This window comes from Pseudophryne corroboree, chromosome 2, assembly GCF_028390025.1.
Source record: "Pseudophryne corroboree isolate aPseCor3 chromosome 2, aPseCor3.hap2, whole genome shotgun sequence".
In the NCBI taxonomy this organism is placed as follows: Eukaryota; Metazoa; Chordata; class Amphibia; order Anura; family Myobatrachidae; genus Pseudophryne; species Pseudophryne corroboree.
The window spans coordinates 741186618-741210993 of record NC_086445.1 but is presented as its reverse complement, the minus strand read 5'-3'; the positions used below and the strand labels follow the sequence as shown (position 1 = coordinate 741210993).

At 42.5% G+C, this 24376-nt stretch overlaps 1 protein-coding gene across 1 annotated transcript; it reads left to right on the top strand.

The window, feature by feature from the left end:
- Window positions 1-12039: 12039 nt before the first annotated feature.
- On the top strand, window positions 12040-23436 carry LOC135051155 (protein IWS1 homolog). Its single transcript, XM_063957290.1, has 10 exons — window positions 12040-12165; window positions 12412-12514; window positions 13094-13244; window positions 13567-13649; window positions 13920-14049; window positions 16547-16664; window positions 20273-20384; window positions 20762-20830; window positions 21418-21529; window positions 23162-23436. Coding segments are annotated over exons 2-10 (864 nt in total). The 5' UTR covers window positions 12040-12165; window positions 12412-12512; the 3' UTR covers window positions 23249-23436.
- The last annotated feature ends 940 nt before the right edge of the window (window positions 23437-24376 follow it).

The window sequence follows — 24376 nt, the reverse complement described above, 5'->3', positions numbered from 1 at the left end:
GTTATTATTAATTAGCAGTAGCTTTTAGCAGCCTTACCCTCTTTCATATGCTCAGTCTGTATAGATGTGGAATTACAGATGTAGCCATGCTCATCTTGCTGCAATGCGGTATGCTGCATCACGGCAAGGTCGCAGCCAGCAATCGCTCCATTAATTCCATTATTAATTAGTGGCGTGATTGCCAGCTGCAAATAGTCTCAGACCAGCATGCCACCATGCAGCATTCCGCATCTCAACAAAGATGAGTATGGCTACATCTGTAGCTTAACTTCACTAGCCGGGTTATTTTGAGCCCCTTTGGGTTATATTGGGTAAGTCCCCATCTGATAACCGGACCAGTAATACTTTGTGGACAAAGATGTATCTATTGTCCAGCATTGTTTGGACATCTCCTGCGAGGACTTCTTGCTAAGTAAGGCCCTACAAATCGGCTTTACTATCAACAGGGTAATGTTTATCCACCGACTTGTAGATATACCGGTACAGTTTACCTTGTTGCACCTCATCATATTTACTGGTGCTCACTAACTGTGCTTTAAACCAACCACCAACATTATTTATATCCTGGATAATTATTCGGACATGTTAAGCAACTGCTTACCTCAGAGTCCATGGGCGTAATTCTGAGTTGATCGCAGCAGGATCTTTGTTAGCAGTTGGGCAAAACCATGTGCACTGCAGGGGAGGCAGATATAACATGTGCAGAGAGAGTTAGATTTGGGTGGGGTGTGTTCAATCTAAATTGCAGTGTAAAAATAAAGCAGCCAGTATTTACCCTGCACAGAAACAAAATAACCCACCCAAATCTAACTCTCTCTGCACATGTTATATCTGCCTCCCCTGCAGTGCACATGGTTTTGCCCAACTGCTAACAAAGTTCTTGCTGCGATCAACTCAGAATTACCCCCCATGGCCCTCATTCCGAGTTGTTCGCTCGCTTGCTGCTTTTAGCAGCATTGCACACGCTAGGCCGCCGCCCTCTGGGAGTGTATCTTAGCTTAGCAGAATTGCGAATGAAAGATTAGCAGAACTGCTAATAAATAATTCTTTGCAGTTTCTGAGTAGCTCCAGACCTATTAACAGGTTGCGATCAGCTCAGCCCGTTTAGTTCCTGGTTTGACGTCACAAACACACCCTGCGTTCGGCCAGCCACTCCCCCGTTTCTCCAGACACTCCCGCGTTTTATCCTGACACGCCTGCGTTTTTTAGCACACTCCCGGAAAACGCTCAGTTACCACCTAGAAACGCCCCTTTCATGTCAATCACTCACCGATCAGCAGAGCGACTGAAAGGCGCCGCAGGATCCACAGCAAATCTACTAAGTTTTTAGTTAAATAACTAAGCGCATGCGCCCTGCGTGCCTTGCGCATGCGCATTTTGCAACAATTCGCAGCATAGCGAAAATTGGCAACGAGCGAACAACTCGGAATGAGGGCCCATGTGCATTACTGAGGAATGAGATTGGTTTTATTACACCCTGAGTGCATGACTGGTCTAACTTGCTTATTGCTATTTCTACAAATAAATGGTATTACTAAAATATTGCATTATATCTACTAAGCCATATTGCAAATTTGTTTTTTGTTTTTTAAATGAGAGATTATTTATGCATTGATACTCATACCCGCCAGTGCTGTTCTCCTTTTGTTTGTATTTCACTAGTTGGGTTAGGCTGCTTTACTCCATACAGCAAGGTATTGCATGAATAATAAGATTACTGGCAGGTTTCAGTTAGCTAGTGGTACATGGCAGAGATGTCCGCTTTCACCTGCTTATTGCTTTGGCTATACAACCATTAGGGATAAGAAAATAAATTAGATGGGAAAAGGAAAAAAATATGGAGATAAAAGGTAGGAAAAGAAGAAAAATATGAACAAAAATATGTTTTTGTTCTATTTTGTGTGTGAGCATACTAGGTACTGCCCAGGATGCTGCCGGTGGGGAAAGAGCCTACCGCTGCTGCCAGCAGGTACTACCAGGGACCCACAATCGGCCTGCGGGGTCTGAATCAATTGCTGAGCTGCACAAGGGGGCAAGGAAGACTGCTGCTGCAGACATCCGAGGAGAGGACGGAAGGGAATGGAGACTGATGAATAAAAGTGAAGGAAACAAGGAAACGGTGACTACTGCTGCATAAAAGTGAAGGATTAGGGGACGCAAAGGATAGATAAGTATATGCCCAACTTCATTATTGTATAGTGAGTGTTTTGCCTAGATTGTTTTGCTTCTCTATTTCTTCTTGGGTAACAGGGAGGTAGACCTTACAAAAATATGGGTGGGGCTGGGATTGAGGATTTCACTCAGTGCATGTCGTGCAAGATGTACGCGCACCTGGAGCAACTGTCCCAGTGTGAGTACATCTGCACGAGGTGTGTGCGAACGGTTGCCCTGGAAGCCCAGGTAACTGATCTAAAGCAAACCGTTACGCGACTGAGGGAGATTCACAATCTCGAGCGAAGTTTAGATAGAACGGTGTAGGCAGAGCCGGCCATAGGCATAGGCAAACTAGGCAATTGCCTAGGGCATTTGATATGCCTAGGGGCATCAGCAGCATCTGCTGATTAAAATGATATGCGGCATGCCTATATTCTGTGTGTAGCATTTCTTATGAAGATACAGCCACAGTCTCACACAGTATATAGGCATGCTGCATATCATTTTAATCAGCAGAATCTGCTTGTGCATCCTAGCCACATAGCATTGCAAATAAGATGCATTTTCATTAAAAAAAGTGCCCGACGTTAGCATTGAGACAAGATTTATGAGGACACATCTGTATCCAAGCAGAGGCAGAGGTCACAGTGTTAGCGGCAGTGTGAGTGCTGTGTGCATGTGAGTGGGTTGGTTGTGCAGTAGTGTTCGGAATATGTGTAAGGAGCATTATGTGTGTCATGTAAAAATGCATTAATAATGTGCAATATATGTGTAAGGGGCACTATGTGTGTCATTATGTGTATAAGGGCATTAATAATGTGCGGCATATGTGTAACAGGGTACTACTGTATGTGTGTCATTATGTGTATAGGGGCACTAATAATGTGCAGCAAATGTGTACGGGGCACTATGTGTGTCATTATGTGTATTAGGGCATTAATAATGTGTGGCATATATGAAAGGGACATTATGTGTAAAAGGGCATTAATAAAGGTTGTCATAATGTGTAAGGCGCATTATGTTTATAAGGACATTAATAATGTGTAAGGGGCATTACTGTGTGGAATTATGTGTATAAATGCATTACTAATGTGTGGCATTATGTGTATAAGGTGTCTACTATGTGGCATTGCGTATAGAAAGGGCACTACTGTGTCATTTAATATGAATAAAGAGCAATAGGGTGTGCTGTAATGTGCATAAGGAGCAATTCAGTGTGATGTAATGTGAATAAGGGGCTCTACTGTGAGGAGTAATGTTCATAAGGTAAAGTAATACTACTGTGGGATGTAATATGAATTATGGACACTATTGCATGATCAAATGTGAATAAAGTTGCAGTACTGTGTGGCGTAATTGGAATTGAGGTTACTATTGTTGGGCCATGCCCCTTACCAGCAAAAACACACCCCTTTTTGGGCTGTGCGCCAAATGTGTGAACTGTTCCTATTTAAAATATAGGGGATACAAACCCCAAAATAAGGACTGCTATGGGTAAGGGGTGATCGTGCTGGGAAAGAGGTGCAAGGTCAGAGGCGGAACCAGTGGTGGTGCTAGGGGGCACCAGCCAAAATCTTGCCTAGGGCATCATATTGGTTAGGGCCGGCTCTGGGTGGAGGAGTTGAGGGAGGGGTCACTGGTAGATGAGGATGACCAGGCAGTTAGCTGGGTCACAGTTAGAACTAAGAAAAAGAGGGGAGGCTCGACATCTCTGAACTATCAAACCCGAATAAATTTGCACGACTGGACGAGGAATCGGAGGATGATAGTGAGGAAATGACGGTGCTGGAGGAGACTGTTCCATCTAGCAACCAGAGGAGCGGTCCCTCTGGTGCAGTTGGGATAAAGGTTAGTAAGGTACCTAGTCAGATTGTGATGGTAGGGGATTCCATTATTAGGAAGACAGATAGGACAATCTGCTACCGGGACCGTGATCGCCGTACGGTCTGTTGTCTCCCGGGTGCTCGGGTGCGTCACATCGCGGACCGGGTAGATAGATTGTTGGGAGGGGCTGGGAATGATCCTGCGGTCTTGGTGCACGTTGGCACCAACGACAAAGTTAGTGGAAGTTGGGATGTCCTTAAGAAAGACTGTAGGGAATTAGGCAAGAAACTTAAGGCAAGGACATCTAAGGTAATATTCTCCGAATTATTACCCATGCCACGCGCTAGCCCAGGGAGACAGAGGGAGATTAGGGAGGTAAATGTGTGGTTTAGGGATTGGTGCAGGAAGGAAGGGTTTGTGTTCCTAGAACAATGGGTGGACTTCTCAGTCAGGTGCCATATTTTTTGTCGCGATGGATTGCACCTGCATGAGGAGGGGGCAGCGGTGCTGGGGGGAAGGATGGTTAGAAAATTGGAGGAGATTTTAAACTAGGTGCCTGGGAGGAAGGTTTATCAAGAAATCACGGGTCATTCAGTAAGAATAGCAGGGTTGGCGTTAGTGCACAAACGGGGGGAGGAGTAGGGGGGAGGAAAAGAGCAGACAGCAAGGGTAGTAACATGGGAGCTAAAAAGGGTTTTAGAATAACAGTAACCAATGATGATTACGGGTCATTTTTGCTGCATAAGAATTATGATGTCCATACCATAAGGGGAAATACATATCTCAATTGTATGTATGTAAATGCTAGAAGCCTTACAGGTAAAAAGGGGGAACTAGAAATCCTCGCAGCAAGCAAGGAATATGATATTATAGGCATTACTGAAACGTGGTGGGACAAATCTCAAGATTGGACAGTCAATCTAGAGGGTTACACGCTGTACAGGAGAGACAGACTAAATAAACGGGGTGGAGGGGTATGTCTCTACGTAAAGCCATTTCTGAAACCTGTTATACGGGAAGATATTCAAGAAGGGACTGTAAATACCATTGAGACGTTATGGGTAGAAATTGCATGCGGGGGTAAAGGAATAAAGAAGTTATTACTGGGGTTATGCTACAGGCCGCCTGGTATTAATGTGTCTGACAAGAAATTGTTACTGAATCAAATTGAAAGAGCAGCAGGAGTAGGAGACATAGTAGTGATGGGAGACTTTAACTATCGCGAGATAAACTGGAAAATCAATTAATGTGATACTGCTAGGGGCAATATGTTTTTAAACACGCTAAATGATAATTACTTAGTTCAATTAATCGAGGACTATGTACAATGCAATCTTAGACCTGGTATTAACTAACAATGGGGAATTGGTATCAAATATTGAAGTAGGAGAGCCCATAGGTAACAGCGACCACAATATGGTCACATTCAATATCAGTTTTCGTAAGCAGTCCTATACTGGCTCATCTAGGACTCTAAACTTTAGCAAGGCCAACTTTGACATGATGAAGGAAGCGTTAAGGGACATTGAATGGGAAATTCTGTTTCAAGGAAAAAAATACTACAGAGAAATGGGATGTATTAAAATCACTGCTAATTAATAATACTCGTAAATTTATTCCCACCAGCAGCAAAAAAAGGAATAAAAATCCCAAACCAATGTGGTTTAACAAAAATATTAAGGAATTATGGACAAAAAAGGCGAGCATTTAAAAAATACAAATCTGAGGGGGATGCAGAGGCATTCCAGCACTATAAAGACTGTAACAAAATATGCAAAAAAGGAATAAGAGTGGCTAAAGTAGAAACTGAAAAACTAGTAGCAAAGGAAAGCAAAGCGAATCCCAATTTTTTTTTAAAGTACATCAACAGCAAGAGACTAAAGAAGGAGAGTATAGGCCCTTTAAAGGACAAGTTGGGAGTCTTAATCAAAAATGATAATGACATAGCAAACAAACTAAACAAGTTTTTTTCAACGGTATTTACCAGAGAGGACCAAATGCTGGGTCTAACACAAAATCTCAACAAAGATAATGCCCCACTGCTAAATGCTTATTTATGTGTTATGAGTTAGTCTGTGACCGATTAAAAAAGTAAAAGATTAATAAGTCACCTGGTCCAGATGGAATTCACCCGAGAGTTCTTATGGAGCTGCACGCTGAACTAGCAAGACCTCTATTTTTGATCTTCATGGATTCGGTTAAATCGGGTATGGTTCCCAAAGACTGGCGTATAGCGGAGGTAGTGCCGATATTCAAAAAGGGGAGCAAAGCTTAACCAGGTAATTATAGACCAGTTAGTCTTACATATATAGTGGGGAAAGTATTGGAAGGTATTCTAAGGGACAGTATACAAAAGTTCCTTGAAGCAAATAAGGTCATTACAAGGAACCAACATGGACTTGTGAAGGACAGATCATGTCAAACCAACTTACTTGGCTTTTATGAAACAGTAAGTGCGAACCTTGATCAGGGTAAGGAGGTGGATGTAATCTTTTTAGACTTTGCCAAAGCTTTCGATACTGTACCACACATGCGTCTTATCTATAAGCTACAAGAAATAGTGCTAGGGAGCACAATATGCACTTGGGTTAGTAATTGGTTAGATAATAGGGAGCAGCGCGTTGTTGTCAATGGATCATTTTCATATTAGACTAAAGTACTAAGTGGTGTGCCACAAGGGTCTGTACTTGGACCACTTTTGTTCAACATTTTCATCAACGACCTAACAGTAGGTCTAGAGAGCATGGTGTAAATTTTCGCAGACGACACCAAATTGTGTAAGGTTATAAATATGGAGGGGGATGCTGATTCTCTTCAGAACGACTTAACTAAACTGGAAGCATTGGCGGCAAAATGGAGAATGAAATTCAACACAGACAAGTGTAAGGTAATGCACTGTGGGGGCAAGACCAAAAATAACACCTACATACTAAATGGGATAATATTAGGGGATTCTGTACTGGAAAAAGACTTAGGGGTTCACATAGATAACAAATGAAGCAGCAGTACCCAAAGTAGGAGTGCAGCAAAGAAGGCAAATAAGATATTAGCATGCATAAAATGGGGAATTGATGCAAGGGACGAGAGTATTATACTCCCATTATATAAATCACTAGTGAGGCCTCATCTTGAATACTGTGTGCAATTTTGGGCACCATATTACAAAAAGGATATCCTGGAGCTAGAAAAGGTTCAGAGGCGGCCGACCAAACTAATCAAGGGTATGGAGATACGAGGAAAGGCTTGCAAGGCTAGGCATGTTTACATTGGAAAAGAGGAGACTAAGAGGGGACATGATCAACATCCACAAATATATAAGGGGTCAATACACAGAGCTTGGGAGGGACCTGTTTTCTATAAGATCAGCACAGAGAACATGTGGTCACTCGCTTAGGTTAGAGGAGAGGAGTTTCCGCACATTGGGGTATATTTACTTAAATTCGTATTTTTCCGAATGAGGTTAAAGTTCAATCACGAATGACATTGAAAGTGTAAAATTGCAACTTTTTGAATTTACTACGACTAATTTACTAAGCTGTCGTATTTTTCATTTTCGTATTTACCAATGTCGATGTCATTCGTATTTTTTTGCAGTATTTTACGTGAGTGAATTGTAAAACACTGCCGACTTTAACACAATGAATCTCGGCCGGATCTGTGAGATCCGTGCTGGGCTTCATTGTGCACCTTTCGTAAAAAGTAAAACATTGTTAAAATAAAAAAAAAATAATGCGTGGGGTCCCCCCTCCTAAGTAAAACCAGCCTCGGGCTATTTGAGCCGGTCCAGGTTGAAAAAATATGGGGAAAAAATTGACCGGGGTTCCCCCATATTTAATCAACCAGCACCGGGCTCTGCGCCTGGTCCTGGTTCCAAAAATATGGGGGACAAAAAGCGTAGGGGCCCCCCGTATTTCAGAAACCAGCACCGGGCTCCACTAGCCAGATACATAATGCCACAGCCGGGGGACACTTTTATATTGGTCCCTGCGGCCCTGGCATTACATACCCAACTGGTCACCCCTGGCCGGGGTACCCTGGAGGAGTGGGGGCCCCTTCAATCAAGGGGTCCCCCCCCTCCAGCCACCCAAGGGCCAGGGGTGAAGCCCGAGGCTGTCTACCCCATCCAAGGGCGGCGGATAGGGGGGCTGATAGCCTTTTTGTCAAAATTTGAATATTGTTTTTAGTAGCAGTACTACAAGTCCCAGCAAGCCTCCCCCGCAAGCTGGTACTTGGAGAACCACAAGTACCAGTATGCGGTGGAAACCCGGGCCCGCTGGTACCTGTAGTACTACTACTAAAAAAATACCCCAATAAAAACAGAAGACACACACCTTGAAAGTAAAAGTTTAATTCATACATCCACACCTCCAAACATACATACTTACCTACCTATGTTCACACGAGGGTCGGTCCTCTTCTCCATGTAGAATCCATGGGGTACCTGTTGGAAAAATTATACTCACATAATCCAGTGTAGATCGGTCCTCTTCTGTTCTATTGTAATCCACATACTTTGCAAAATAAAAAAACGGACACCCGACCACGCACTGAAAGGGGCCCCATGTTTTCACATGGGACCCCTTTCCCCGTCTGCCAGGAACCCCCCTTGACTTCTGTCTAAGAGGGTTCCTTCAGCCAATCAGGGAGCGCCACGTCGTGGCACCCTACTGATTGGCTGTGTGCTCCTGTAGTGTATGTCAGGCATCACACGGCAGTGATACAATGTAGCGCCTATGCGCTCCATTGTAACCAATGGTGGGAACTTTGTGGTCAGCGGTTGACCGAAAGTAACCTCACCGCTGACCACAAAGTTCCCACCATTGGTTACAATGGAGCGCATAGGCGCTACATTGTATCACTGCCGTGTGCTGCCTGACATACACTACAGGAGCACACAGCCAATCAGGAGGGTGCCACAACGTGGCGCTCCCTGATTGGCTGAAGGAACCCTCTTAGACAGAAGTCAGGGGGGGTTCCTGGCAGTCGGGGAAAGGAGTCCCATGTGAAAACATGGGGCCCCTTTCAGTGCGTGTCCGTTTTTTTATTTTGCAAAGTACGTGGATTACAAATAGAACAGAAGAGGACCGATCTACACTGGATTATGTGAGTATAATTTTTCCAACAGGTACCCCATGGATTCTACATGGAGAAGAGGACCGACCCTCGTGTGAACATAGGTTAGTATGTATGTTTGGAGGTGTGGATGTATGAATTAAACTTTTACTTTGAAGGTGTGTGTCTTCTGTTTTTATTGGGGTATTTTTTTAGTAGTAGTACTACAGGTACCAGCGGGCCCGGGTTTCCACCGCATACTGGTACTTGTGGTTCTCCAAGTACCAGCTTGCGGGGGAGGCTTGCTGGGACTTGTAGTACTGCTACTAAAAACAATATTCAAATTTTGACAAAAAGGCTATGAGCCCCCCTATCCGCCGCCCTTGGATGGGGTAGACAGCCTCGGGCTTCACCCCTGGCCCTTGGGTGGCTGGAGGGGGGGGACCCCTTGATTGAAGGGGCCCCCACTCCTCCAGGGTACCCCGGCCAGGGGTGACTAGTTGGGTATGTAATGCCAGGGCCGCAGGGACCAATATAAAAGTGTCCCCCGGCTGTGGCATTATGTATCTGGCTAGTGGAGCCCGGTGCTGGTTTCTGAAATATGGGGGACCCCTACCCTCTTTGTCCCCCGTATTTTTGGAACCAGGACCAGGCGCAGAGCCCGGTGCTGGTTGATTAAATATGGGGGATCCCCGGTCAATTTTTTTCACATATTTTTTCAACCAGGACCAGCTCAAAGAGCCCGAGGCTGGTTTTGCTTAGGAGGGGGGACCCTACGCATTTTTTTTTGCCAAATTTAACTCTTTCCCACCCCTTCCCACTGATAAACATGCACGGATCTCATGGATCCGTGCATGCCTATCAGAACACGGTAAAAAAAAGCAAGTCTGTTTTATTTTAGCACTTTTTCACGATTGGTATTTTTTCACGGCAGTGTTTGGCTATTGTGGGCAGTGTTTGTGAATTACACTTTTTAGTAAATGACCGTGTTCTACCAAATTACAGGCGAATTCGACCGATGGTGTGTTCATTCGTATTTTTTTACTTGGACTTCCAAAAAAATACGAATGCCCTCATCACTGCCGTGATTTGAGTTTAGTAATTCCCGAGATGACACTTTGAAGAAAAAACACCATCTCGGTCAAAATCGGGACCTTAGTAAATATACCCCATTGAGGTGAAAAGGTTTTTTCACAGTAAGGACAATACGTGTTTGGAAGTCCCTGCCTGAGAGAGTAGTAACAGCGGACTCAGTCAACACCTTTAAGAATGGAATAGGAATATATACAGCGCTATAAAAACTGGATATGGAAAAATAATAATCACAATTTATTATAAAAAATTGTTGCAACAAATAAATTCATATATATAAAAACATTTCTTTGTCAATTAAAAAAGTGTCAGAATAGGGCAGGCACAGCAGATTTGTTTGGTAAGTTACCACACGAGGAAGCCGGGCATGATACACTGGTACGAGTCCCTGGAATAGTAGCCACAGTCCTGGGTGCAGTTTTCAATTCTAGCAGATGGAGTCCAAGTGCAGAGGCAGACCTTTATGTGCTTAATTCCGGACTGGAATGGGTCCTATTTGAAAGCTGGATCTATTACGCCTTGATGGACTTCTGCAGTTTTCCCAATTTGCTGGTGGACTTCTAGGCTGGTTCCAGGTATCAAGAGTAATTCCAGTGGTGTACGGCTCCTCAGAACCAACGCGTTTCGCTGTATCCACAGCTTTATCAAGGTATATATCATACCTTGATAAAGCTGTGGATACAGCGAAACGCGTTGGCTCTGAGGAGCCGTACACCACTGGAATTACTCTTGATACCTGGAACCAGCCTAGAAGTCCACCAGCAAATTGGGAAAACTGCAGAAGTCCATCAAGGCGTAATAGATCCAGCTTTCAAATAGGACCCATTCCAGTCCGGAATTAAGCACATAAAGGTCTGCCTCTGCACTTGGACTCCATCTGCTAGCATTGAAAACTGCACCCAGGACTGTGGCTACTATTCCAGGGACTCGTACCAGTGTATCATGCCCGGCTTCCTCGTGTGGTAACTTACCAAACAAATCTGCTGTGCCTGCCCTATTCTGACACTTTTTTAATTGACAAAGAAATGTTTTTATATATATGAATTTATTTGTTGCAACAATTTTTTATAATAAATTGTGATTATTATTTTTCCATATCCAGTTTTTATAGCGCTGTATATATTCCTATTTCATTGTCTATCCAGGGACTAACTTATCCCTTTAAACAGCAGCTTAAAGGTCAAGCATATCTTCTTAACAGCGCCGGACAAATTACCTAGGTAATTTTGTCTTCTGCACCTTTAAGAATGGGTTAGATAAATTCCTATTGGATAAAGATATTCAGGGTTATGGTGCGTAGTCACGCATTATAGTTAATATAACTAGTCCTAATAAAAAAATAACTAGTCCTATAGTAGGACTGCATAGGAGACCACAAATAGGTTGAACTCGATGGACAATTGTCTTTTTTCAACCTTAGTTACTATGTTACTATGTTACTATAGCAGGGCAAAGTGAAGAGATGAGAAAAGGAAGAAGGGGGAGAAGAATGTATAATTAGGAGAGAAATCCCTTTCATTAATCCATATCCCCATAACACACTCACTGCAGTGTCACTTATTCACCAATACAACAATGGGATATCGTTCTTTATCTACGGCAATACTCTTTCCCCATTATCACTTTTATACATTTTAAATGTAATTCTTTTTTCTTTCTATCTTATCAGTTATTGACACTATTCCTTTCTCACGTATTTGACCATTGACTCATTCGATATTTTCTTTTTAGCGACATTTCTTTCATTGACCAATGTCCCTAAGTGTCACTTACTGCAATTTCTGTCGGCCCCTAACACTTTGTGATGTCATAATGCAGCTATGGTGTCACCCCATTCTAGTCACTACTGACACTAGACCTCAGATACTGACAGATCATTTAGTACTCAGACTTGTCTGATACAGGACCTTGTCCATTGATTGTTCTTATTTATCATTATTTTGTGATAATATACCTTATTTTTGGTATATCCTCACCATATATCCCTTGGGATACTGCATTCTCCTTACAGAGACTTGGCTAAAAAGAAGGCAGAGAAGAGAGGTAAGAGGAAATTAATTTTCGGTGCCTTGTTTGTCCTTTTCTAGATGTCTTAGGTCTTTGTATTCATATCACAGCAGCCTAGATATGCTCCTCGTGGTGCTATATGTATAGCATATTATTTATCCTGATTTACCAGACTGTTTTATATGCCAGGAGGCAATCTTAAATATGTTCATTTGCAAGGGAAGAGGTTAGCTAGATGAGGGGCACATAAGTATACAGGGCTTTATGTACTTTGTTTTGCAGGGTTTTAACCAAGAAGATCTGGAAGGGGAAAAAACAACGGCCTTAGAACAGCAGCGGCTGCTGCAGAGTCGGGCTCTGATGTTAATGTGAAATCTGGTAAAATGTAAGTAAAAGTCTAATTACTGTAAAGTAACATTATATTAATTCATGAACAAGCATGCAGCTAAAATAGTATACAAAGGGGTCTATTTATTAAGCCTTGAGCAGAGGTAAAGTACCAGGCAACCAGCTCCTTCTTAACTGTCATTTTTCCAAACCCAGCCTGTGACATGCCAGGAGCTGATTGGTTGGTACTTTATCTCCGTCCACCTTATCTTAAACCCCATAATATTTTCTGTAACGGAAAAGTCCACCTTTTTACAATTAGGTATTTGTGGATTGGCATTAAGGGTCATTTTTTATAACCTCTTACTGAGCTGAGTATTATGTTCTAGGTACAAATTCATGTTACATGTATCTAGGTACATATACCTAACCTGACTGTAGTATTCACACTACTAGACAATCTGTAAGCTTACGGCTGCCCGCTACTGTGAAGTCATCAGCTGTGCATCATAGGTCAATTCTCTATACACTTGCTTACTAGTCTGAGATTGGGTAGGCATCTTTGTTTCTCAATAAACAGGATTAGAGTATTGTTACTCATTGCGTGGCACATGTCCCATCCCCCCTTGTCTTTCAGGACTGATTTCAAATCTGACTATGAAATAATGTTAGAGATGAAGAAGAAAATGAGTGGTAAAAGGCAGAGGAACCGGGATGGAGGCACTTTCTTAAGCGACGCAGATGATGCAGTAAATGCTATGATTGTGAAGATGAATGAGGCAGCAGAGGTGAGCTGATTATTTGAAATCTGAACAATGTATGTGAGATTATTCTTTAACATAATACATTTTTTATAACCTTTTATTTCAAAAAGATAATCTTTTTATTGTGCAAAAAAAGAATCCCATATTCTACCAGGACTATAGCTCCAGTACTCTCTCTGATCTGACCTAGGAGAAGAGGATTGGAGCATTCTAGACTGGAGTTTGAATGATATGAAATGCTGCAAGATTTGCCCTGATTATCAGTAGCCCGAATAGCATTTGTATTGGATAATAAGTGTTCATTTTAATTCCACCTACATAGGTTAACTAATTTATTTTGTTACAGGAGGATAGGAATCTCAACTCCAGCAAGAAACCAGCACTGAACAAGATAACCCTCCTCCCCACTGTAGTGATGCATCTCAAAAAGTAAGAAACTCCACATTCAACATTGCATAGTGGTGGAACATAGGGGTTTCCATATAGGACAGTCACCTTGTGAGCTCTAGGGAGCAAAGATAAAGATAAATAGTGGGTTATGTATGAGTCCAGATCAGATGGATCATCTGCTTTAGCTTTTAACTTACTGTAGCATTTCTCGCTAAATGGTGTGTATATTTATAGATTTTATACATTTATTTGGTTATATTATGTACATACACCTAAAACCTTTCTCACTTTTTTTTATCTGTCCATCAGACAAGATTTGAAAGAAACCTTCATTGACTGTGGTGTTATGTCTGCAATTAAAGAGTGGCTCACTCCTCTGCCTGATCGAAGCTTGCCAGCTCTAAAAATCCGAGAGGAACTACTGAAGATACTACAAGAGGTAAGAATGAAAGCCTGAGCATACTCTGCAGAGCAAAAGGAGGGATATCCCCAGGCCTGCGTGCTACCCGCTCAGCAAGGGCTGCAAAGCAGGGAGGCGCCATGTCGGGTAGGTGCTCTTCCTGCTCTGCTACCTTGCTGATGTGTGCTGTCAGCCCCTATCACACTGCAGGACAGGTAGCATCAGCACCAGCAGCATAAAGAACAGCACCCATCTCCCCCTCTTTGGCTCCCTGCCTTCAAGTTCTTTCTGATTGTGCCCATAGACAAATCTAAGGGGTAACCAAGGTGTGTACCATAAATGCGCCGCCTGCCCAGTGAAACCAGGAAGACTAAATTATCAGCTCCTAGTCTTGTCCCGAGCTCCTCCTCCACTGTGGGCTCCTTTAAATCAAGGGATAGCCACAGCACGCAATCACTGAAAGACTTAGCGATAGAGACTAGAGACCCACGTATAACAGGCTGCTGCCTCTCCCTGAAGAAGAGATTAGACACTGTTTATACTGCAATTATCTGGTGACAGTCGCATAGGGCTGTCTTCATAACATATAGTCTGTATATGAAGGTTTAATTGTCAGGAACCCTACACTTGGATTGTTTATTCTAATAAAGCTATTTTTATAGGCCCCTGCCCTATAACTGACCTCTCCGTGCCCCTGCCTTCACCCTCCCTGTAGCTGCCCCCTCACCATCCCTACCCTCACCCTCTTGTAACTCCCTGTCAGTGCCCCTAATCTCACCATCCCTGTAACTCCAAAGTAGCGGGAGTAAGAAGGGGAAAGAGGGGATGAGGAAAGGGGGTGCCAAAAGAGAGGACGATAAAAATAGCCTCAGTCAGTGCTGGGGATAATGGCTCCAAAAAAATAAAAAAAAACTCTACAACGCTGAGCATTACATCTAATTACATCTAGTGTGTGTATATGTATGTATGTATGTATGTATGTATGTATGTATGTATGTTTGTATGTATGTATGTATGTATATATGTATATATATATAGAATTCCAAAGGTAAAGATGGCACTCAGAGACTTAAATATATAGATGCAGAAAGCTGTATTTGAGTTCAACGTTTCGGGGTGCAACCCCCTTTCTCAAGAATACATACAGCACAAAACAGATACACATATATATAATATATATAATATCTGTTTCACTTAAGCTGGCTACACACCTGGCCGACAGATCAGGTGGTTTGATGGTTGGTCTGATCTGCCGACCAATCTGATGACTGGTAAGTGCATACACACTTACAAATCGTCTGCACAATGTGTTGTGTCTAACTTCACAATGGGGCAGGCATTTAAATCTACCCGCCAAGTTGTGATGCCAGTCGCACGTGGTCCCTGCAGCAAGTGTATTTTTGCATACATATCGGCCATCGGCTGTGCTGCACAGCCAACTCGTTATGTCTGACAGACACCATTCACACATGGGTATAACACATTTAAGTTCTATATAACTCTGATTTGCCAGATATATGGTCCACAGTGGAATGTAGCACCCATATATAGGTATAATGAAACACTTAGTTATGCATTGTGCTCCACGACGGAACACAGCATCCGCATATAGGTATATAGGTGGAATGCAGAGTTTATGCGCATGTCCCCTGGAGTGGTGTGGAAGTGTTCCAGTACCTCTATTAATGTAATATGTAATTGCCTAGCACATACGCACTTGTGCAAGTGCATTAATGCAGCATAGTAACGATTGATACCCTTTAGTTTTGATGTTGATTAGTCTTTTATAGATAGAGAAGTGTGACTGCTTATTTTTTTGTTTACATGACACTTTATTAAGATAAGGCTCATTCAGATTGATTAGTTATTTCAGCCCACAGCAGTTATTTAGCCTCTTTTTTTTGGTTAGCGTTTCATGGTGAAATGCAGTATGTTTTGGTGCCATTCTTGAATGTTCTCAAGTACATACTGTATAATAGAAGTTTGCAGGAGGGCGCCAAACACCCTGGCACCAGCCCTGCTTGGTGCTCCCTAATTTTAAACTTTATTATGCATCGCAGCGGACTCACCGTAAACTGGGTGGGTGGATCCGTGGGACAAGACTTGCAGGCTCAGGTCATACTCCAGCGCAGACTTTTCTGGGGAAAGGGATACACTGCACCACGCAGGCACTGAGCCAAATGTAATAGAGTGAGAGTTTCAAAAAGTGAGAGATTTGGTAAGGTTTTGCAGTTTTTTTTTTAAAGTGGCAATCATTTACACAGCAAGATTAACTTGGTTTTGCAGTGTAAATGATTGCCACTCTAAAAAAAACCCTGAAAAACCTTACCAAATCTCTCACTTTCTGAAACTCTCACTCTATTACATTTGGCCCTATATGTGTTTATTACTCAGTAAATTGTGGCAGAATCTACATTGCTCCATTATGGCTTAATGCTAAATTATTGGCATTAACTTTTGAGAGAGGAAATTGTTAACAGGATATTTGTTTGCTGAAATTGATAATTTTAAGGTTTTTTTTTTTTTTTACCTGCAGCTGCCAGGTGTGAGCCAGGAGACTTTAAAATACAGTGGCATTGGCAGAGCGGTTATGTATTTATACAAACACCCCAAAGAGTCTAGACCCAACAAGGATATTGCTGGCAAGCTAATTAGTAAGTCTCTTTTTCTGAGCATTCTGTTTCGTATCATCATATGTATTGTTGTTTTTCCTCTGCTTTGAGCTAGCTGGGGGCCACAGGCTAATATTGTTACATGAAAGAGGGCATTTTTTTTTTAAATAAAATAAAAAATATATATATATCTTTCTTAAGGTGCATACACACGGTGAGATCCTTGCTATGCCCGATTTTGACTATGCAATTTATCTCTAAAGGGGGGTACACACGGAGAGATCCGTGCTTAAAATCTAAGCAATCTTGCTAGATTGCTTAGATTTTAAGCACGGATCTGCCGTGTGTATGCCCTCCAGCGATAGCGATGCGCGGCCCCGCGCATCGCTATCGCCGATGCTAGATTGAGCTGCATGCAGGCTCAATCTAGCGGGTCGCTCACTTCACCGTTGTGTGAAGTGAGCGGCCCCCCATCAGCATTCCCCCTCGCTCAGCACATCGCGCTATGCTGAGCGGGGTGAGAGATGTGTGCTGAGCGGTCTGTGTTAAGATCGCTCAGCACACATCTCTCCCGTGAGTACCCCCCTTAACTCCCCCAGAGCCCAGATAGCACAGAGAGCACAGACTTTTTATTATCTGTTCTTTCAATTTTGTCTATGTGCATTTTTGACTAAGTGCCAATTTTGACTATACTTTGTATACACTATATGGTCAAGATAGACTTGCCTGCACAGTCTATCTAGCCTTGTGATACCGACCCTGTGGGAGTGCGCATCGGGATCAAATCGGTATCACAAGCTGCCTAACACCTTGTGATTTCCACTAACTTTCCTTGTGATTTTGACTATATAGTCAAAATCAAAAGGAGAAATCTCACCATGTGTACACACCTTTACAACATTTATCTCCACGTGGAAGTTTTTTAATGGGAGGGTCATCCTCATATTCTTGTTACAGGAGCGGAGAAGATTTTGCAGATTTATATTAATGCTGTTGGTCATGTCCACCTATTTGGAGTTTTTGGCTCCAGGTCCAAAAAATGTGCTGAGACCTATCTGCTTAACTGTGTACCCAGGGCCGATGCAAGGTTCCTCAGCACCCTAGGCAAATCTTCAGCTGACTCTCCCCCCCCCCCCCCCCCCATACCCAGCCCCTCAGGTTAAAAAGTGCAAAGTCGGCATCTTATAAGTGTCACTTACAATATATATATATATATATATATATATATATATACACATTAATGTTGTGCCACGCTATTTTGGCCATCTACAGCCAGCTGACACCTCTCAGGCACTAGAGAGGGGCTGTTGCTGTAAATCTCCTGCCGGTCACATGAATTACAGCCAGCTGAGGTGCGAGGCACTGATTGTGGTTGTCCTTCTGGCTGATGCTGTGGCTCTGGTGAGGGTGGAAAGTGGGCGGATATTGCCCTTTAAAATGCACTCGTGCACAGGGTAGAGATTGCCTGGCTTGGACTCCCTGTCGCTGGTGCCTGTCAGGGCTGGCTGGGAGGGGGGGGGGGGGGGGGCAGATCATCTGGTGTTTGAAAAAGCCCTTGCCATCCTGGGTGCAGTCGTGGCCTCCTCCTTGGAGTCCAACAGCTCCCCGCAAGGCTGAGGGAGTAGATCTTCTTTCCAGTCATTGGGTTGAGGGAAGGAGGGAACGAACATCGCAGGAGGGGGTGGGAATGGGGGGGGGGGGTGAGGGGCAGACAGGCACCAGACATGCGGCTCCAGATATATATATGTATATATATATATATATGATGTATGCAGTCTAATTTATTTATGCACACCGGTAAATTATCAATATGCTACTCTGATCCGCCAATATGCTGCAAAATATAGCCTGCAATCTAGGGGGGGGGGGGTCTGTTAACATGAGAGAGTCTGCAATATTGGGAGGGGGGGATAGTAACATGCTGGAGTCTGCACTCATGGTGGGGGTGGCGCCGGCACTGAGTATAAGATGTAATACTTAAAAACCATTCTCTAAAATTAATATTGGATGAAATACAGTAAGATTAAAAAAAAAAAAAATCAAATGGGTACCAGGCAAATAACCTAAATAACAGTGCCCATGTATCTCTAATAATACATAAATGCCACAATAGGAATAAGTTATTCAATACAATATCATAGAATTTTCAGTATAAGTTCAGGTTTCAAGGAGGATCTGGCACTTAGCAATAAATTAAACTCCTTTTACTCCAGCAACAATTTAACTTTACATATAACTTATAGATGCTTACGTCATGTTTCATGGGACTCTGTTCTAGAGCCTTTGTATTCAGGTGTAGCCATGTTAGAAGTTATAACACCTGCACGGTTAAACTGCTCCAAGCAGCATTATTCCCAAAACAACACAGATGAGTGTTTCAAAGCACAGAAAGTCCTTTAAGAAATTCTTCAAAGGACTTTGCGCTTTGGAACACTCATCTGGGTTTAATGTGTGGAGAATGTGGTGAGTAACACACTGGAGCGTGCACTCGTGGCGGGTGGGGTTGTGTGTTAATAACACGCTGGAGCGGGGGGGAGGGTTGATACCACGCTGGAGCGGGAGGGGGGAGTGTTAATAGCACGCTGGAGCGGGGGGGGGGGGGGGGTGAGTGTTAATAACAAGCTGGAGTCTGTCATGGAGTGGCTCAGTGGCTGGGAGTAACACGCGGGCGGCGAGAGTCTGCTCTCGCGGCGGAGGCGTAAACTGCGGGAGTCTGCAATCGCGTAGGGGGCGGTGGGTGTCTAACATGCGGGACCCAGTTAGACTTACACACAGAAGACGGCTCATAGCAGTTGAGGGCCTGCGGCATCTCTGCTCCTCGTCTCTTATGAAAGAGGAGGGGCTCGGGTGAATTAAGGGAATAATAAGGAAGGCATTCTTTCATCGGCAGTGTGCGGTGCAGCCCCCCAGTGGCCGGCGCTCAAAGGCAGCTGCCTAAAGCTGCCTAATGGTAGAGCCGGCCCTGTGTGTACCCACCTAAAAGCAGAGTGGGCTATCTTTGGGTTTATGTCATCAGAACTAAGAATCGTTCTGATGGTAGGCGCTTGCTATTAGCAATAAGTGCAGCAGCCTGTAAAACAATCTTGCATGAGTGGATATCCCCACACTCTGTCATTTTTTTTTCATCTATTCCATATGGATTGGATTTAAATAATACTAGATAGGGAATCCAAAGTAGAACATTTTTTCATTGTGTGGGAAAGTTACATTTGGGTTGGTGCTGATATACCGGCGTTTGGGAAGCCGGCGTTCAGAACACAGACTGTGGCATCCCAATGGAGCGATTGCCAGCTGCAAATAGTCTATTCATTTCTGTATGAGACTTCTTGTCAGGGTAATATTCACTTTTGAGGCTGTGCAGTTTTCAAGATTGCACTTTCAGGACTTCCAGAACAACTTTTTTAGACTTTAGAACAAATCTTATCTCTGTCTGTCTCAGTGCATTTGCCTGTTTTCTCATCTCTCACTCACCTGGTGGTTGCTTACCTGGATGTGTTACAATTCCTAGTGGATCCATCCATATTCCTGATGGCATCTCCTACTAAAGCACTTCTAGTGACGTTTGAGCCCAAATGAGCGCATGCGTATAGTATCAATGTGTATAGTATCAATTTAGCTGTAACTGCATCTTTTAAATCTATTACCTTCAGATGAATGGTCACGACCTATTTTTGGATTGAGCTCCAACTTCAAGGGGATGACCAGAGAGGAGAGAGAGCAGAGGGGTCTGGAGCACATCCCAAAGCGTAGAAGACTGAGCAGGTAAAAATGGCCCAGTAACACAATTCTAAGTAGCATATTACAGGTCATTAAAACAGATATTAAGTGGAAACCACAAATATGTCAAAGGATACATTAATTCCTTATAAAATGTTATGAATATAATTATATTGGTTATTTGCTTTAAGAATTAAATAAACTGTGTTAAAAAATAATAATTAGTACATAAAAAATAATATTGAGTACAGAATATCTATGAAATGTTTTTAGGTTGGACTATTAACCACAAATTTAAATACGTGAGTTTTTTTTTTATAGACTGACTACTGTAGCAATTACGTTTGTGAATACTTTAATAGAGGAAAAATTGTGACATTACTCTTTTGAGTGTTTTGATGATTATTGATCTTATTTTGTAGCATCAGCTCTAGTTTTGGAGGTCAGACACTATGCTGGGACATGGAGAAAGTGCTGACAGGAGGAGAGAAGTATGTACCACTGCATCCTTTTACTGCTCTTTCTGATGTGCTTGTTTTCCACAGAATATATAAGAGTTTCCAAAAGTGCTACTGTAGGATGCTGCAATAGTGAAAATATTTGATATTCCTTATACTATACTATGGAATTTCAGCACATTGATTTTTTCCTGCTCCTCTTTTCCATAGTATCACTCCCTCATAATATGTACTTATACAGTCTCAGAAATACTGTATGCAGAAACGCACATGCTTTTGTGTGTGTGTGTGTGTGTGTGTGTGTGTGAGTGTGTGTGTGTGTGTGTATATATATATATATATTTTTATTTTTTATTTTTTTATTTTTATTTCTTCGTTTTTTTGTAGGGTTAAAGAAATATTTGTTGGGTTATTTTATAGTTCTTTAACATAAACTATACATGTATAAAGATATCAGTTTATAGAACTTGCAAACAGCTTATTCCATTTACGTGAACTATACATGTATACAGATATTGGTAAATAGAACTTACTAACAGCTTATTTATTTTTGTGTACTTATCCAAGTTAAGTTGACTTTGGCTGCAGTTTGACTTTAGTTTGGGTTATCTTCTATTTAGGGCATTACGACCAGGTGACCCAGGTTTCTGTGCCCGCGCTCATGCTCCCCTGCCTTCCAACAAAGATTATGTGGTCCGTCCACAGTGGAATGTGGAAATGGAATCCCCACAGGTAAGATCAATGATTATGTTATACTGTTGATTAGATACAATAACCACATCTCACAGTTGTCCTTTTCTTCCCTTTCTTGTAACTCAGGAATGGAGGACCTTTGGCCCTCCAGCTGTTGCTGAACTACACATACCAGCATGCCCTGCAACAGTTTTGCAATTTGGCCATGCTAAAACTGTTACAGGGCATGCTGGGATGTGTAGTTCAACAATAGCTGGAGGGCCAAAGATTCCCCATCCCTGTTATAACTGTTCTGCTTAATTATCTGTGGATTCAGTGGTCTAGTTTTAGTTTGAGTTGGGCTCTTATCTCTGTTTTGAGGAAATTTCTTTCTACTCTATTTCTTTTTCCTTAATACCTTTCTATGCCCTTTTCTTCCTTCCTCTTTTACACTTTCCTTTTACATAATATGGTGGGATCCTGATTCATTTGGAGGTCCCCGGAAAGGCATAATCCGCCTGGAGAAGCACAAGAGACGATTTGCTCAACAGAAAAGACTCAGCATTGAGGGAAACAGGATTCCCCTGTGATGTAGAGCTCTCCATGAGACGTATCCTCACATAACCCCTCTCCCAGTGTCAGCAGGCAATGGGTGTGCTCTGCATCCACCTGATTTTTCTTCTCAAGTCACTAACAGTACTAGGTCAGGCTCTTCCTTTTTAATTCTTGAGGCAAATTAACACATTCTGATTAACACCCAGATTAACAAATAGATAAATTACACCTAACTGTAAGTAAACCACAGCAACTAGTTACTTACAAATGTGCCCTCATATATCTATCCTCAATACACCATGCAGCGGGAGATGCCCGGTTGCCAGTGAGCTGACAGGTCCCATGCAACTCCGCTAGCATCAGGAATCTTTTTTTGCCGAAAATGTGTCTTGGACGCAACATGATACGGCCTTGACACACCAGGGGACTGTGCTGATTAATGTGATGTGCGACACTTGTATATCTGTGTGCAACTGAGTCTGTATTTGAAGCACGACAGAAATTGGTAAGGTAAAAAACAGCGGCCAATGCATAGCAGCATTTCATATGTGGATTCAGAGACTCGGATATACAAGTGTTGCATATCAAATTAATCAGCACAGTCTCATGGTGCATACTAGCCGCATCGTGTTGCGTCTAACGCCTGGTGCTAGCAGATTATCACGGGACCTTGCATGCTAAGAGTGGCTGCTTGGAGCGACTGAAGTGAAGATATATGAGGACGCAACTGTACTACTAACTTTCACCTTCCCGTTACTGAAGACCTGTTTGGCAATCAGCTAAAATGTCAGTGATTGTTAATGATGGACTTTATGTACACCTTTGGGAGTAATGTAGATCCCATCGGTCATTTTTCCTATGTGATTATAATTATAACCATACTACTGATAAGTCTGTTGGGGTAATGGTATATTCATGTAGATATGCAGATTGTTGCTAGAGGCACTATTGGTGCCAGATATTAAGGTGCATGTATAGCTGGCTGTCGTAATAAAAATGCATGCACTACCAGCTGCAATAAGGAGATGCTGACTTGCATGTGTCCTTGATCTCTGAAAAAGCAATTATGCCGTAGTCATTGTTACATTTTGGCTGCAAATGGTAAAAACCCACTTACAAGTTCTCCTCTTTTATCAGTACCAGAGAGGCGCAAAGAAAGGTGTGAGCCGATTGGACAAACTGATGAGGAAGTTTGCAGGCAAACCGTTCTTCCCATGCTGTTAAGCATCCAGATAGTGATTGGGCTCTTAATGAACTTGCTGTAATTTAATTAGATTCTTATGAGCCTTTTGCTATAATACAAAAAAAAAAAAAAAAAAAAATCTTTCCTCTGTAAATGTGTTGCAGGAGACCTTGGCCTCTCCTGCTTACTGACTCTAATTCCTCTCACTAGCCCTTTTGGGTTTTATTCAATGCTGATGTTTGTACAGATCAATTTCTCTTTGTACCTCAGTGTCTGGATTTTGGACAATAAAATTCTGTCTTGTTTTTTCTAACCCTGTTTCAAGACTGTTCAAATCATATTGTTAGGTTTAATATACAGATAAAAGGCTTGAAAATATGTGTGTTATAGAAGTCTGACCTTTCCCCTGGGTCAGTGAATAGACCCGAGACCTAGCCATGCCTAACCAACTGTCTGGTAGATAGTGATAATGAAGGGGATCTTGCAACGCACGACTCTTCATCCTAACATATTCAAGGTATTATTGAATAGGTGATGTTAAAAAATTATATTTGAGTACCATAGATCCAATGGTGATCAAGGAGAAAGGTGTACTGTTCTCTTCTGTGCCATTAGCTCTTCTGACTCACGTATGGTTCTTAGTATTTTGGAATGCCATTGGAATCAGGGAGCTCTGCTTGTTCAGAATCCCGACAATCCTTTCCGGAGGTAAGCACTGTGGTTAGGGTTAGGCACTTGGGGGATTGTTAGTGTTAGGCTTTAAGGGTAGGGGAGGTTAGGGCTAGGCTGCAGTAGGGGGAACCTACAGTTAGGCTGCCAGAGGGGTAGGCTAGGGTAGGGTTAGGGTGAAAATACTTACAGGGTTCTGTCGGAATTGGCCAGTATTTTGTACAAAGCCTAGATGCCAGAGCCCTTCTCTTCCGTCTTATCCTCAATGTGGTATTTTGCTTACAATAGATTTAGCCTAGATATTACAGGAATAGAAGTACGAGAGTGAAATTACAAATCACCCTTTACCTTCTCCATTCCCTACATCTCTTTTTCCACATTTGACTCATACTTGACACATTGGCATATGGTATTAACTATGCCAAGCCAAAAGCCCATCCTCTTACATATGTTTGACAACGATAGATGAGTATTAGTGTAAAATGTAACATTTCCAATAT

Coding starts and splice junctions, on each gene's coding strand:
- LOC135051155 (XM_063957290.1), top strand. Junction 20,831..21,417: donor GTGCTGACAGGAGGAGAGAA/GTATGTACCACT, acceptor TCTTCTATTTAG/GGCATTACGACCAGGTGACC. Junction 21,530..23,161: donor TGGAAATGGAATCCCCACAG/GTAAGATCAATG, acceptor CTCTTTTATCAG/TACCAGAGAGGCGCAAAGAA.